This window comes from Lonchura striata, chromosome 12 (genome assembly GCF_046129695.1).
Source record: "Lonchura striata isolate bLonStr1 chromosome 12, bLonStr1.mat, whole genome shotgun sequence".
Lineage (NCBI taxonomy): Eukaryota > Metazoa > Chordata > Aves > Passeriformes > Estrildidae > Lonchura > Lonchura striata.
This window is the reverse complement of record NC_134614.1, coordinates 10430704-10447159: the sequence shown is the minus strand read 5'-3', so window position 1 is coordinate 10447159 and position 16456 is coordinate 10430704. Positions and strand designations below refer to the sequence as shown.

Genomic DNA, 16456 nt, shown 5'->3' with positions numbered 1-16456 from the left:
AGTAGAAGCGGTTTCAAACTACAGTAAGAAGAAAGTATTTTATTCTTTAGATATCAGCAAACTAACAAACAGCAGTGGCCAAGCATAGGCTGAGAATATACCACCCGAGGACTGCTGTGGAGTTTAAGAGCATTTTTCCTGTAAAATGTCAGCCAGATTGATGGCTGAGGAAACACAAGGACAGCTGCCAAACCTGTGGAAAAGCTATTTCCTCTGGTAGGGTGCCCGTGCCTCTGACAAGCAGCAAATGGTGGGGAAAAATCCTGATGACACAGAACCACCCAGCCCATGGTCACTTTGCACACTCTGGGTAGGAAGGATATGAATTCCCAGCTCGCCAGAACCTCTTTTGGCACTTGGACAGTGATGCAGGTGCTCACCATTTCTCTATCAACAGCAGAGAGCTCTACATCCTGTTTGGTTGATGTCATCAAAACTCTAAATTCAGAAAAAACTCCCTCATAAGCTTACAATAATAAACTGATGCAGCCCAGAGAAAAAAAAGCTCCAAATATTAAGTTCCCCAGGTATTTTCTGGAGCTGAGAAATAGAACACTGAAGCAAAATTTTGCCTGAGATAGGATGAAGCACAAGACAAAGCACAAAAGAACATATAATCCTTGTATAACTTAATACACTTCTTTCAGCTACCATTATCAGCATCAAGTCAATGTCACAAGTTTCATGCTATAATAAGTAAATATTTTATAACCATTAGAGGTTAAATCAAAGCCTTTATATATCAAACTAGCTGCTGACAAAGGACTACCTCAGAATGCTACACAGCTCTTTGTTAGCTTTGCTTCATGTAGAAACAAAAGGTTATGATCTGGTCTTGCACAGCTGCCTCTCCCATACTGACTGTCAACCAGGTACATGATATGAATGTTTAAGTTGCTTTTCACATGACAATCCTACTGAAAGTTCACTGTAGTAGGTATGATCTCTCAAAGTACCATTTCAAATCAGGTTTCACTGATCTATCTAATCCACTCCTAAAGTTTAACACTGGTGTATCTTGATTTCAAATGAGATCACTTGGCATCAAGTTCTGTAAGTGAACTGTATTGCACAGAAAAGCATTTTCTTTATCAGTATAAAGTCTGATGGCCCCTGGGATTGAACTAATTAGGCATCAGACAGGGAAGGCATCAAATTCTACTTTCTGCAGCAGGACTTGATATGAGCAGTACGTTATTGCAAGCAACTTCCCTTTTACACCATTCACTCTATACACATAATATTTCACCAAGCCCTGCAATTAGCCATTTCTTCTCTAAATCAGACAGCACTGAGAGAATCTGTGTCACTTCTACAGGCTTCTGTAATTGTCTCCTGGGGATGGGGTGTTGGTCAGCTATTTCTACACCCTTTTTAAGGGGGAACTATAAGAACTCTGAGCATTCACTCCTGGCAGGTTTGGGAACACACTCTAAGATCTTTTCAGTTCTACAACGGCAAAGGAAAGATTATTTGTTTCACTATGCAGAGGTGGCTTTTAAAGCAGACTAGTTCAATGCAAATAGCACTTTTGCCTCCTAAGCACTATAAAACCCTAAGCTATTTAATACTTATACAACCTGTTTGAAACAGGCTTTAAAACACAGACACACTCTTGCTAAAAAAAGAAATCAGCAGCAGAACCACTGAAAAATATTTATATTTGAGATTTTCTCTCCTTCAAAATAACCAAAACAAAGCAAGCCACAACAGCCAGTAATAACCGGGCTTTCACAGAGAACATGTGGTCACTAAAGCCTAGCAAACAAGCTGCACAAAATAACAGAAACCTTTAGAACATGCTTGCTTACTTTGCCAGGCAATGCTGTCCAGGCCACGTGCCATCTTCATTTTTCACTTCTATTAAAACAACCTGAAAGAGAGTGCAGGTAATAAAGGTAACTGCAAGTCTGTTACACATTTTACAAAAGCATTAGCATATCCCGTTGTCAATGTTTGCTCAAAGTACATAAAAGCAAATGACAAAAAATACACATCAGCAAAAGCACTGCATGAAACAAAAAGGAAAAAAAAAAGAGAGAGAGACAGAGAGAGACAGAGAGAGAGAGAGAGAGAGAGAAAGAGAAAGTTATGCTCCTTACCTGACCCTGATAGAGTCCTGCATCTTGCACTGTGCTATCCAGCTTGCTGAGCTGCTCATAAGTGTTGCTCATATACCTGTTCCATAGCCTGGTTTCCTTCTCAACTGGGATATTGAATAGTTTTCTCATTTCTTTCTCAATAGTAGCTGTTCAGGAAAGAGAAAACAACAAAATTCCTAAAACATGAGTGCTTTTGAAAAAACACAAAGATATTCATTCAGCAAGGAGGTACATCACTTATCTTTCAAAATCCTTCAGGTAGAAAACATATTATGGAAGTTAAAATTGCTCATATAGTTTATCTAATATTAAGTCTGAAAAAATTAAAAACTTCTGCTCTCAGTTATGCATTTACCTGTCAAACCCTAAACCAATAACATGCAGAACAGTTTGAGAACTTTCTGCCCAAAGGACAACTTCTCTTAATCTAAAAACACAGGTTCAAGTTTTCAGTTACTACTGTCAAGTTGCCCACAAAGATGCTGTGTTGGTTTTGTATGGCCTGCTCTTTGGTAATGGGGGGGGAACAGAGGTGGCTCCTGTGGAAAGATTCCACCATGTCCAGCAGAGCCAATTCCTGATGGCTCTGAAGATGGACATGCTGTTGGCCAAGACAGGGCAAATTACAAAGGGTGGTAACATCTGTGATTACATATTTAAGAAGAAAATCAAAATAAACTGTTCACAGTTGTTTCCTAGTCAGAGAAGAGGAGGAGGTGAGAACATGTGGGAGAACATGGCAACAAACAACATGGCAACACCAAGGTCAGTGGCACAGGAAGGGGAGGAGGTGCTGCAGGTGCTGGAGCCAAGATTCCTCTGCAGGCCATGGTGAGACCAGGGTGAAGCAGCTGTGCCCCTGCAGCCCCTGGGGATCCAAGGGGGATGCAGAGATCCACCCACAGCCCCTGGGGATCCACGGGGGATGCAGAGATTCACCCACAGCCCCTGGGGATCCACGGGGGATGCAGAGATTCACCCTCCATGCCTGGAGGAGGCTGTGACCCAGTGGAAGATCCAGTGGAGGGAGAGGGCCCTGCTTCCAGGCTGGAGCAGCCTGTCCTTGTCCTTCCCCATGGGAAGAGAGTTTCACATTACAACAGTTCTGGGAGGACTGCTGCTCATGAGAGTGGACCCACGCCAGAGAAGTTCACAGAGAACTGTCTCCTGTGGGAGGGACCCCGTGGCCTCAAAGGGGAAGGGTTCCTCTTCTGGAGCAGTGGGAGAAAACCTCAGATGATGAACTGACCAATCCCCCACATCCTCCTGATGGGAAGGAGGGAGAGGCTGGGGGAAGAAAAGGTGTTTTTAAGGGCTTCTTTTTATTTTTCATTATCCTCCTCTGATTCTGTTAGTAATAAACACACATTATACCTCTAAGTTGAGCCTGTTTTGCCCTTGCAGTGTTTTCTCTCAGTCCTTATCTCAATTCATTAACCCTTGTTAATCTTCTTCTTTCCTCTGCCAAGATGTGGCAGGGGAGGGTGAGTGAGCAGTTTTTGAGGGTGCCTGGCATTTGGCCAGTGTCATAACACAGCAGATGTTTCCTTCAGTTTAGTAATGTAGATACAGGACAGCTGACATTCAGCATTTTTACATGTGAAAAATACAGCAATGAGAGAGAGAGAGAGAGAGAGAGAGAGAGAGAGAGAGAGAGAGAGAGAGAGAGAGAGAGAGAGAGAGAGAGAGAGAGAGAGAGAGAGAGAGAGAGAGAGAGAGAGAGAGAGAGAGAGAGAGAGAGAGAGAGAGAGAAAGTCAGATTTGCTCCAGTCTGGAGGTTCTGGAGGGCACAGATTATCTCCTGAGGCAACCTCAGAGCACAGCTTCATCTATCAGAGAACTTACCAACAGTATCTGCCTTGCTGAAGTGGCAGCTGATGACATTGTCAGGATCGCTGCTCTCGCACAGCTTCAGCTCCAGGAGATAAACCTCAACCTTATAGTGCTTCACAAACAGCCCGTACTCCACCACCTGCACCAGGAACACAGCAACACAAAGCTGCAATACTGAACACTCCTCTGAAGCACACAGTTCTAAATACTGTGAGCCTTTTGGAGTATTGAGAGTCAAGCCATAAACTGAATACTGACTTGCTCCTAGATTCAGTCACCAGCTTGTTTAGGGGGTTTTTCTTGGTTTTTAAAATGGGAACTAACAGTGCTTTCCTTCCACAGAGCAAAGTTCCAGGTCCATCATCACAGCTGAACTGATACTGTCAGCCAACTACTCATGAAAAATACTTGATAACACAAAGCATCCTAAACAAAAATTACCTTTTGCATCTAGTCTTTGGTTAAGTTTTATAAAAGAATTAAACCAGGCTGGAATACTGGAGCAAAATCTCTTCTACCAGAAGAGAGCAAACCAAAGCATTAATTATTTTTCTGCACAGTACACAGAACCTGCCTCATTACTCTCTCCTAGCAAGAACAGAAAAGTACCTCTGAAGTTGTTTTGATGACACTGCTTTATTTCAGAGTACTTTTCAAATCAATTTTGCATTTGAGAGAATATTCCAATAGGTAGATTTACTCATGCCATTAGCTTCCAGCATATTTTTTAAAAATCTTCCATAAAACTGGACATCATTCTTCACCTACAGATCATAAAACACATTATGCCAGAAAGAAAAGCACATTGCACACACCACTTATGAGACAACTGCAGTGTAACAGAAAGAGTAAAAAAGAAAACCCCACATCTCAATTCTCTCCAGAATGCTTGCCAGCTACAAAGCCTCTAAAACTGAGACCATATTTCATTGAAAAAGCTGGTAGAATCTTTAAGAGTAACAGTGAGAGGCATTTGGACAATGATCCTTATTTGCTTTAACTTTCAGTCAGACCTGAATTGGTCAGGCAGTTGGACCAGATGATTAAGTCCCTTCCAACTGAAATATTCCATTCCATACTCCATTCATGTGACACCAGATCTACACCTAACATATTACAGAAAAAACTACCCAGCTTTGGAAAGAAACAAAGAATTAAGACCTAGACTTATAGTGATAATTCCACCAAATTATGCTTCCATCTTCTGAGGATTGTTGCTTTTAGACAGTTGTATTAGATATGCAAGGTGCTTTAAAGGTAAATAATTAAAAAACACATTTGGAAAGATCTTCAGTACTTTGCTATTACAACAGAAAGTAAAGCCCCCTGTTTAAACAGCTTCTTGACGAGCAGACTTCTTTTTAAGAAAAGAAACCAAGACAAAAGTTTTCCTTTCATTTTTCAGAATAAATGTCACTAAACTTGACTTCCTGTTCTCCAGTATTCTGTAGTTAGAAACAAACAAGAGCCATGTTCAGAAATAAAAAGAACTCTTTCCAAGAAGTTCCTGATCAGATCATTGTGTCCATTAGGACAGAGGAAAGGAGTCTCTAATCACCTGCAGATGTCTTTTAAACTGCATCTGACCAGCTTCCTTGTTCTCTGCCAAAGTATAACTCATGTCATGCCACTGGACAGCAATCTCAGCACAACTCTGCTGCTAAGGAAGCACATAATAAACCTTCCCATAGGACTCTATAGATGACTGCCCAAAAATATGGTTTGAGACTGTCAAAAGAAACCTGAACCACAAATAAATCTAGTCTAATCCTCCTGTACTTGCCTCTGATCATCAAACATAGGGATGGAAGAAATATCTTATAAAACCATAAAGATGCCTGAAAATCGTTTCCCAGATCCTACTTTTATGGATATTTTAATACATGAATTACAGCTGATGCAGCTTTAGGAAAATCTTAAAGCACTCAAGGACCACAAGTTTAAGTGCTTGACTTCTAATGCTATCTGGGGAACACCGTAACCAGATCCTGCCCACATCCTACTCAGGTGCAGCAGTGCAGCTTCTGTGTCTCACTGACCTACTGGATTTTTGCAAGAGGCTGTAACATCCCACAAACCTACTATTCTGCTATATTTTAGCATCTTCTTACATATAAAAACCCCATACAGTTACCAGGTTAACAGCAGAGACTGACAGTTTCACAACAATTCAAAATTTGAAAAATTTACTCTTAACTAGACCCAGAATAGTCTGGCACGTTAGGTCTGTAAACCAGCACAAGGTCTGAGCTCTACCCCCTTGGTCACTGCACCACTGAAAGCAGCATCAGATATCACAACAAAGAAGGCTCACGCAGTTAAGCCCAAGTGTTTCCCTGATAGCTCCCAAGTCTCTTGTCAACTTTCAAATTTTCAGAGGGAGTGTGCCAGGTTTCATGAAAGCAATCAGCCAGCTCACCAAGGAAAGCTCCCTCACTTGGAGAGGCACTGATCACTAGCAGTACCAGTTCTCCCTCTCAACACAGACTTGCAATTCCTCAAGATGTTACCTGTTTCTCTAAAACCACATCTCCTTTACATGCTATAATTGTTTTCTCCTCTCCTAGTTCCTGCTTCCATGGGAGTTCTGTCTACTGAGTCAACCTGAGGTAACCTGGTGATCCTGGGTTAACTCACCAGTCCTGAAGACATCAGAATTTCTTACAACACACAGTTTATAGCCCACACTGAATGACAACGTTCCAGCACTTCCTGATTTTACTTCCCTTCTGATGCCACACTTTGCTAGGTCTTGCACACCTTGAAGTAATCCTTACTTATAACATAGTGCTGCTTAAACATAAGTGATGTTAATCCTGTACATTATAACAACACTTGGGGTAGTGATTAGTTTTTTAATGAATCCCACAGACTGGCATTGCTCAATTTAGTCAGTACAATTGGCTAAAATTAAAATAAAAGCAAAAAAACTTTTACCTATACACATTCCAAAAAACCAACCAACCAAGAAAAAAACCAAAAACAAACACTTGCCAATTTCACCCTGCAGAACAGGTTATGTATTCAGAATGCATATCTGACTATGTTTATCAACCAAAATATGACTTACAGAACAAAACCATATATCCATCTCTTTATAAAGATTTTAGAATCACACAATTTTGGAAGAGAAAACAAAAATCACCTTACACTCCAGAGGAAGCCCCTAAATTCATCTGTACTCGAAGACTCATTCCGTCCTGGAAGATAAACTAGTTTGACCAACAACTTACACTTGTTCACAAAGTACAAACTATTCCATGCAATATAAAAGCACCGTATTAGTCCAAAGACTCATAACCTGAACAAGGTTCAGCGTTCTTTCCCCAAATAAACCATCAACTCAGAACCCCTGAATATTCAAGCATTTTGGCTGAAATACAGGCAAATTGTTCTTTCAGACAAGGCAAAAAGATATCACTTTATTATCTCCAAAGAGCTAGTGAGAATCCCATCTTAGCTGATATTTGGCGAAATAAATCGTTTAAGCTCAAGGGAGATCAAAAAACGAAACCAAGAGGAGGAGAAGTTGATTCAGCAGTACTTACTTTCCTCACAATAGGCTGCTGGCCGTCTATACAGCCATACCACGCTACTAGTTTGTTCCAGGCTTCGGTGGGCACCAGCACGTAATCCAGCTCATCAATTAGGTGTTCTTTCAAACTCTGAGTTTGTGGATCTAAAAAGGAGACAGACGGCAGAGAGCAGGGCATCAAACATCACCTTTTCCTCTCCAGACTCACACATGCACTGCCAGGAACCAAGGAACGCCAGCGCTCCAAGGGAGGCAGAGCCCGGCCAGTCCCCCCGCGTTCGGGGCGGCGCGGCCGCCTGTCCCCTGCAGCGCCCGAAACCGAAAGCAGCGCGGGGAAGTTCCGCGGCCGAGCCGGGCCCGGCCCGTTGCCCGAGCACTCACCGCCGAACAGGCCCGAGTTGTCGATGGGCCCCGGGAATAAGCCAGCGTTGTCGACGGGACCCGGGAAGAGGTTGGGATCGCCGGCGCCGAACATGTCCCAGTTGTCGAAGCCCACATACTTCTTCCACTGCTTGAACCACCGGCTCTCCACCAGGTACCTGCAACACACGGCACCGCCCGGCGCGGCCCCTCAGCGGCGGCGCGGCCCGGCCCGCAGGCCCCGCCGCCCGCAGGGGAGGGGGACGGGGAGGGAGGGGAGGCGCGGGTGAGCTCACCAGGACTCGCCGGGCCGGAGGGCCGTGGCCAGGAGCGGCCCCAGCTCGGCCCGCTGCTCCGCCGGGTCCGGCCGGGCCCGCTCCCCGCCGGCCGCGGCCGCCGCCATGTCCGTGCGCGAGACCCGGCGCGGGCGGAGGTCGGAGCGCGCGCGAGCGCGCGGGCGGGCACGCGCCGGGCGAGTGAGAGGGGCCCGCCCCGCCCGCGCGCGCGCCGTGACGAGGTGGGCGGGGCCGCGCGCGCTATGGCGGCGGCCGCCATCTTGCGGCGGCACCGTGAGGGCGCTCAGGGCGTGGGGCGCCCGCTGCGCTGAGCGTCCCTACGGGCCTGCAGGGGGAGCCCGGGGAGCGGGGCACTCCCCCCGCGGGCATGGACCTCGTCCCAAGGGGGCTTCGTAGTCGAGAGGGCGTCCGGGCCAGCCTCTTTAAATCCTCAGCTAAAAGCATTTCTGGGAACGCTTCGCTCCCTTCCGCCTCTGCAGCAGCACCAGCCCAGCCCTCCCCAAACCTGCCCTGGGTGGCTGCTGCCAGCCCGCTGCTCTGGGCTTCAGACACTGTGTACTTCACTTTCTCAGCAAGAATCTCCTCCCTGAATTATGGCTCAGTGAAGATCGAACCCACACTGAAACGTTTAATTCTTCAAAAAAATTGTATTTTTCTCTCTCGGACAAAACAGGTGGCAGAACCATTTGGTTGGACTGTGGTTTCAGTTTTAGACGCTCCATTTTCTCACGTGGAGCACACTGACGAAGGCCTTGGACTTCAAATCGTTACAGGAATGAACGGGAGAACGGGTGTGTATGAGCGACTGTGCACAGGGGTTTGGGTGGTGTCTCAGGAGAGAACTGCTCCAGGAGATACTGGCATTGATCCCTCGAGCAGCATGTCCTGTGCTGTCAGGGAGCCTGTCCTTGAGAGGGAGGGGTCTTGGGAAGAATTAAAAAACAATTTGCCTTAAATGGATGTACCAAAGAAATCCCTTTACTTTATGTGTAAAAAGGGCAGGGGTCATGTGGGGGTGCTGTGATGCCGCTTGCTTAATTCTTGTTAACTTAATTCTTGTTAACAATTCTCATTAATTGATTTATCTATAATTGGCCTCCCCAATTGAATTTGTCCATAACATACCAAAGAAATCCCTTTATGTGTAAAAAAGGCAGGGGTGATGTGGGGGAGCTGTGACTGCCTGTGCCAGGAGCGTTCTGGCAGCACCATGGGCAGGTGGGCTCTGCCAGCCTGGCGCTGCTGCAGCAACCAGGGTAATGTGATAAAGGCCTTTTATCTTCCTGACAGCAGGGCAAGTCCATTCAGTTAACACTGAAAGGACCATTTTCTCCTTCCAGTATGAGTTGAGTGTTGTTACTGTAGTTTTTCTCCGAGGGCAGGGCCCCTTGGGGCTCTAACACACCCTATTATGGCAAGGCTGGGTGTGTTTTTAAAATGAGTCAGCTATTCTGAGATAGTGCTTGTGTGGCTGACCTCACTCTGCTAATGAATTTCTGACTCCTCATAGAAAGTGTGGTAAACAATTAAATTGTTTAATTCAGGCCTTTCTGATTCAGTGCAAGAAAATTACATTGTTCCAGTTTTATTGTAGACAGAGGTGTCTGTGTTCTCCTGGCTCCTCAAGCACTTTCAGCCCTTGACTTCTGCCCTGATCTCCAGCTCATTCTGTTGGGTGTGAAAGTGGCACTGACAGAAGCAAAACTCCCTCAAGTACCACAGGACTGGAGGCAGGTGTTCCCAGCCTGCCTTATGATGGCAATGATCAAGCACAGTGACTGAAAGCTGCCCAGGAGAAAGGGAATTTAAATAGCTGAAAGAACGTTGTACAGGCTGAAGAAGAAAGATCTCAGACTCAGACTGATGGCACTTCTGTTGAGTAGACACTTCTCATCAGCCAGGATTTCAGCAGATAGCCCAGGGTTTGGTGGGCAGAACACTAGGGAATCTGGGAGACGGGGAAAGGACCAGGAAGGATAATTTTTCTTGGAACTAGTTAACACTCCTGACAGCTTCAAATATTTGAACTTGTTGAAGTATTTAAGAAGTTGGTGGCAACTATCAACAGCTAATGGGAGAAAGAATCACTGGGAGGAGGGACAAGTAGGGGACAAACACTTTCTAGGAAGGAGAGAATGTATGAAACTTTGATGTGCAGAAGAATGGAAAAACAGGAAGACTAACAGAGGGATTAAGTGTTTGCAATTAAAGTGTAATGTAGGAGTGTGTATGTGACAGACGGGAGATGTTGAAAGGACAACATCCTCATGCCACAGAAGCAGCCAATTGTGCTAAAGTAGTATTTATTTTAAGGCTGCCCTCTGAGTCAGTCTGTTTCTCTCTGGAATTACAGAAATAAAAATGGGTTGATTTATAATCCCTGAGGAATTGCCTGGGATTCTTCATGCCTCCCCTCAGCACAGAGCTGCTGCCTGTGGTGAAATGTTCACCTCCTCTCAGCACAACACCAGCCAAGGTTTGGGTGTGAGACCCTGTGTGGCGACCGTGCTCCACTGTCCTTGTCACTGCCAGGAAGCTCCAGCCAGTGCCTTCTGCTGCAGCCCACTGGACCCCAGAGCCAGCTGCTCCAGGGAATGCTGAAATGAGACTGGGAATAACAAGGCTGGGCAGCTTTCAGCCACGCTGCAGAGTTCCTGCTGGTGTGCCTACACTGGGATTGTTCATTTTCCTGCTGGCATGGTTCACTTTTGTCCTGAAATCATGTCACTGTACTGCTTCTGGCATAGCTGGGACTGTTCTTGACCTATTGCTTTGGTATGCTGCTAGCACGGTCCCAGCAGTCAGAGGTAAAGAAATCCCTTGGCCATAGGCACAGAATTAGCATGGTGCAAGGTTTCTTTCTGACCAGCAGGCTTGCTGAGAGACCTTTTTTGGCATAATGGAGCTGCAGCAGGTGTTGGGCTCTGCTCCCTGTAGCTGTGGGCCTTGGCCAGAGCCAGAGGCTGGTTAGGAACAGAGGAGGCCCCACTCAAACACTCAGGCTTGGTGAGTCAGGAATGAGGAAGTACCACAGCTCACGTTAAGAAAGATTTTCAGTGCCCTAGGTTTCTTCTGCTCATGATCCCCTGTACTCTCCACCTATTTCAACATCCTGCTTTAATGAGGGAAGTAGAACTAACTGAAAAAATAATCCCCTACATCATGCATCATCTGCTGCAAAGCTTCAGTAGCTGCTGAAAACATCCTGTTTTTTTCTGTGAAGCTGTTCTGGAATTTTAGAAATCCCCCGGTGAGGATTGTGCAATCTCAGTTCAAAGCTCAATGACTCAGGGGGTAGCAGCAAGCAGGGTGGTGCTGGTTGGAAGGTTTACCCAGTCTCTGTTCAACCTTAAGGGATCCTTGGATATAGGTACAGTAACAAAGCCACTGTGAATTTGTGAAGTGAAAAGCTACAAACAAGAAAAAAAGAAACAAAACAAAACACAAAAAACCAAGCAAACCCTCAAATCCTGAGTGTTTTTATTATGAAAACAGTGCATGAATGCTTGAAAGTGTTATGCCTTCCCTTGGACAGCCCAAGTTTTTAGTCTGGGTTAGGACTCCTCAGTCCCACACCAAGTTTATATGCAGTGCTACAAGGCCTTGTGAGGAGTGGCTTGCAATGAAAATGTGCTCACAGAGCAATTGAAGGAGTGAAAATTTTCCTGTAGAAACAGTTGAGTGACTGGGCAGGATGGCAGGTGAAATTTGGCACAGTCTCATGATTTCCCATGGGAAACTAATCATAATTCCAGTCATTTAACAGCAGCCTGTAAAACCATGATTGCTGAGCAGGGCCAATATGTCAGAATTACTGAATCATAGAATCATTAAGATTAGGAAAGACCTCCAAGATCATTTGGTATAATTGTAGCAATTTCTCATGAAGTACTTCTCAGCTCCATGGTTGGCAGGAGTTCAAAAACTGTTATGGAAGAAATGAAAAGAAAAAGGAAATATTTCCTGGCACATTTGCACTAGGGAGTGTCATATACAATTCCCCTGCCCAAAGGGAAACAAGGACACTCTGAGGCAAGGCACAGTTCCCATGGGCCAAGTGTTGAATGGGGTGGTATTGCACTGGGAACATGGACAAACTGGTTTGTCACATGATTCCATGCATCGTGAGGTGCTGGGGATGCACAAAGGTGCTTCAGGCCTCATGGAGGACTGGGCAGGCATGTGAGAATCTGTGGTGGGCCACCACTGGTGCAAAATGGGGTAAAGCCAGTGAGGGGGCAGTGGCTCTGGGACAAGGGGAGGGACAGTGGGTGCTGCTCCTGGTCTGGGTCCCCCCAAGCTGCAGAATCGCTCATCTCCCTGCCCTAGCAGTTATTATCCTGTTGTGGCCTGTTGATAGCCACACTGGAATTCAGCCAGTGTAAAATCAACCCCTGGCCACGTGCCAGCGTGCTCCCTCTGTGTGGAAGCCTTATGGGAGGTCCAGTGAGCAGTGGGGCAAGGTCTGTTTGTTCCTGCCACCCTCCTGCTCTGCCAGGCTTGTTACACATGGGGCAGGACACGGTACTGATTCAGCTTGCAGAGCTCATGCCCTCGGTTTAGTTCAGCCTGACTGCACAGCCATGCTCGAGTGCTCCAAGTCTGCCCCTGTGAGCACCCACATGGGCTGAGGAACAGGTAACAGACCCACCACGTTTTACCCAACTCACCCAGATATATCAAGTCACAGTCTTAAAGAAAGTACACATTTTTTTATTCAGAGAATCACAGTGAACTACTGAGACCCACAGCTGCTTGCCCTGACATACCTTCCCAAACATTCCCGTGCAACTTTTGAGAACATCAAGCACACTTCAAGGATTTGGAAGATGCACCATCACAAGCAAAATCTGCACGAGACATTGGGATTTCTGCCAAAGCAGCAGCTCCCTGAAAGAAAAACAACCAGGTGCACAGCAAGGACAAAAGGCACACAACTTTCTAGGCAACCTTCTGCAGAAGCAACTCAATGTCGTCCTGGATCTTGATGGTTTCAAAGCGTCGGCTGTAGCGTTTGAAGGGCACACCGTCGGGGCCAATGAGGAACTTCTCGAAGTTCCAGGCGATGTCGTTGCGGCACACCGGGGACCAGATGATGTACTGCGGGTTGGTCATCAGCGAGGAGGGGTCGTCGTGCGGGAAGGGCAGCGCCTCTTTCAGGAAGGTGAAGAGGGGGTGCGCATCCTTCCCGTTCACCTCGCACTTCTCGAACATGGTGAAATTAGGCTTGTATCCGTTGCCAGGACGAACGTGCTCGAGCATGGGAAGGATCTCATCGTTGGTGCCGTTTTCCTAAGGAAACAAAGGTAAACCCGCCCCGAGCATGGCTCGTGAGAGCCCGGCCGGGGCGGGCGGCTCCCGGGCCCCGCTCCCCGGCCCCGCCACCCGCCCTACCTGGTGACCGAACTGGTTGCAGGGGAAGCCGAGGACCTGGAGCCCGCGGGGGCCGTAGCGCTGCTGCAGCTCGTTGAGCTGCAGGAAGTCGCGCGTGGTCGTGCCTCAGAGCGACGCCACATTGACCACCAGCAGCACCTTGCCCCGCAGCGAGCCCAGCGAGAGCGGCTTCGCCGCGCCCAGGGGCTTCGCCGACAGCTCCGCCAGCCTCAGAGCGCCCGCGCCTACTCCCGCCGCCGCCATGGTGCGAACTGCCGGAGAAACCCGAGCCCGCTCCCGCCGCCGCCGCGCTCTGCCCGCCCCGCGCCGCCCCGCACCGCCCCCGGCCCCGCCCCGCGCCGCCGCCCGCCGCTGCTGAGCGCTGCTCCGCCCGGGCATCGCCCCTCACGGCGCCCGCCCGCGCACCGCCCCTCACGGGCATCGCCCCTCACGGGCATCGCCCCTCACGGACATCGCCCCTCACGGCTCCCGCCCGCGCATCGCCCCTCACGGCGCCCGCCCGCGCACCGCCCCTCACGGACATCGCCCCTCACGGGCATCGCCCCTCACGGACATCGCCCCTCACGGGCATCGCCCCTCACGGCGCCCGCCCGCGCCCCGCGCCTGCTCGGAAGGGGGCTTTGTTCAGGCAACTGCGCAGAGTGGGGTGGGTTTCAAAACAGGGAAGTATCACCGACCCTCGGAAACACTGTGGAAAAGCAGTAAAACACAGAGTGGTCCCAAGAGTTCCAGCCTTGTAGTGACATTGCCACCCGCGTCCAGGGGTGGCACAGTGTGGCACCAAGGCCGCAACATTCTCCGAGGGCACCACTGCCACCGAGCATGGCTTTGGGGAGAGAAGCACCTTCGGTTTGTGCATCAGGAAGAGGAACGGGAGGAGCACAAGAAAGAAGGGCAACAAATTCCCTTCTTCAGAGTCCTGTAATTTTTCCACCTCTTTGAGACTAGTGAAGTTTACAGCTTGGTATATCCTCACCAGATAAGGAGAAGTAGGCTCCTTTTTAAACTTCAGGGATTGCTTTTCCCCATCCTTGACTTTTCCATTTCTTGCCTAACTGCTTCAGTCTGTTGGCAGGAGTGTTAGATCATGCAGTATTGACTGCTCTGTTCCCACAGATTGCAGGCAGCCCAAAGTGACCTGGGCTGTTGTGCTCACACCAAGCAGGTGGCCCAGCTGTCCCTCCACAGGTCCTTGTGAGCCAATGCCCTGCCCCAGAGCACGCTGTGAAGAGGCAGGTTGGGGTCAGGCCTTGTGTCCATGGCCATGGGCTGGACCAGCAGGGACTGTAGAGCAGCACAGCCTGGTAGGAACAAAGAGTCAGGGCCTCAGCGCCAGTGCTGTGCCCAGGGGGAAGCAGGGAGCCCCTGCTGAGGCTCCTGCCAGCATCTGTGCCAAGTGAGCGCCTTTCACAACAGCCCAAGGTCAGACAGCTGCTTATCAGCCCTGGCCACCAGCCAAGGCAGCCTGGGCCCCCGCGCAGGGGATGCGCTCAGCCCCCCCTTGCTGTCTGCTCTCTTTCGTGCTTGGGAGCAGGGACTTGTCACAAAATGCCAGCTGTCACTAACAGGCACCACATAATGCTGCCTCTGCTCTGGGTGCCAGGTGACTGCAGGGTCTGGGGACATTGCTTTGAAACACTCTTGGCACCTGCCCCAGTGACTAGGAACTAAAATAGGTCCCAGCTGTGGCAAGTTTTGGGGACTTTCCTGATTATCTTGCATCTTTGGGGACCTGCAGTGTGTTGCAGCAGTGATGGCAGAAGCCATGTCAAGTGTCTTTAGAGAGATCAGTGCTGGAAAACAGCTGATGACCAGAGACACATGATCTATGTTTGCTCTTGAAAAAATTGACAGTTACAGTCAACACAGACTCCTCCTCACCCTGCCCTGGGCACAGCGAGCCACAGCTCTTGAAGAAGAGGAATTTCCCTTCAAGGTGACCTCTATAGTGGGGCCACATCTCTGCTGCCACTTTTGACCTCGGTCTGGCACCTTCACTCTTCCGTCTGGTCCCAGGGAATTTCTCTGAAGCAGTGGAGTTTACTTCTGGGGACCCGCCCTATCCAGAGAAGCACAGGTTAGGGCTTTCCCTTCCTCGATGAGCAAGTTTTAAGGGTACAGAATGAACTTCCTTGTTGGCTCAGAGCTATGGCCTGTGCCTGGACACATTCTGTGCAGCCTACTGAGCTGGGATCCAGAGGAGTGCCAGAAGCTCCAGGGGGACCAGACGGGTTCAGGGGACCCCTTTTGGGCTGTGTGACAATTGTCCTACAATGTCAAAAAATTGCTGTTTAACAGCAACAGCAGCAAGTAATCACAAAGGCCACCAAACCACACCTTCTGGCCGCCTGCTTACATCATGTCCCCACTCCTGGTACTGAACTCCCTCCCCTGCCCAGGGGACTGGCACTTGGATCCTTGCTTTTCCTCTGCCTCTTCCACAGCTCCTTGCCTGCCTGCATCGCTCTCCATTAGTGCTGAGCTCTCATTTCCCAGGTCAGGTCTGGCCATCTGTGTCCTCAGCTCGGTTTCATCCAGAGCAAATGTGGCTTCACATCTGTCCAGAGGCAGGAGCCCAGAGGGAGCCAGGCTGCCAGCCCTCACAGGCAGGAAAGCTGACTGATAACTGAGATGATGGTGTAGGTCAGCAAAAGCTCAGTCACACTGGGCTAACAGTCACTGCTGGGTTGAAGGACAGCAGATACACAGCTGCAGGCTTTGAGGAACAGGCAACCAGACTCCAAACCCCTCTAAGAGCTGTTCTGTAACTGGCCACAACAGACTGCAACCCCACATCCCTGCAAGACTGAAAACCCCCAGATTTGCTCAACTGCAACACACCTCCAAAAAAGGGAACTGCAAATGAGCAACTAAACTTGTCAACAGGCCAGCAAATTAAATCCTCCCTGGCAGCCCCACAGCCACAGCTGACAACT

The 16456-nt window shown here is 48.5% G+C and overlaps 2 protein-coding genes and 1 long non-coding RNA gene across 5 annotated transcripts in view; 1 reads left to right on the top strand and 2 right to left on the bottom strand.

The window, feature by feature from the left end:
• The window catches only part of USP4 (ubiquitin specific peptidase 4), a 31732-nt gene extending 23511 nt beyond the window's left edge, over window positions 1–8221 (bottom strand). For all 3 annotated transcript variants that reach the window (XM_021533225.3, XM_021533234.2, XM_077786101.1), the window contains exons 1-6: window positions 8127–8221; window positions 7852–8009; window positions 7484–7614; window positions 3948–4074; window positions 2103–2248; window positions 1812–1873 (exon numbers count right to left, since the gene is read on the bottom strand). In XM_021533225.3, coding sequence (XP_021388900.3) covers window positions 1812–1873; window positions 2103–2248; window positions 3948–4074; window positions 7484–7614; window positions 7852–7945 — 560 coding nt within the window. In that variant the 5' untranslated portion in view covers window positions 7946–8009; window positions 8127–8221. The remainder of the gene's footprint in view (window positions 1–1811; window positions 1874–2102; window positions 2249–3947; window positions 4075–7483; window positions 7615–7851; window positions 8010–8126) is intronic.
• Window positions 8222–8361: 140 nt separating this feature from the next.
• LOC144246982 (uncharacterized) lies at window positions 8362–10510 on the top strand. Its single transcript, XR_013340697.1, has 2 exons — window positions 8362–8917; window positions 10480–10510. It is a non-coding gene; the product is annotated as an uncharacterized LOC144246982 (long non-coding RNA).
• Window positions 10511–12823: 2313 nt separating this feature from the next.
• On the bottom strand, window positions 12824–13827 carry GPX1 (glutathione peroxidase 1). The gene is made up of 2 exons (XM_021534357.3): window positions 13521–13827; window positions 12824–13418 (listed from the first exon to the last, which is right to left on the bottom strand). Exons 1-2 carry the CDS (start codon window positions 13761–13763, stop codon window positions 13068–13070), a joined length of 594 nt encoding a protein of 197 aa, XP_021390032.1. The 5' UTR covers window positions 13764–13827; the 3' UTR covers window positions 12824–13067.
• Window positions 13828–16456: the final 2629 nt, after the last annotated feature.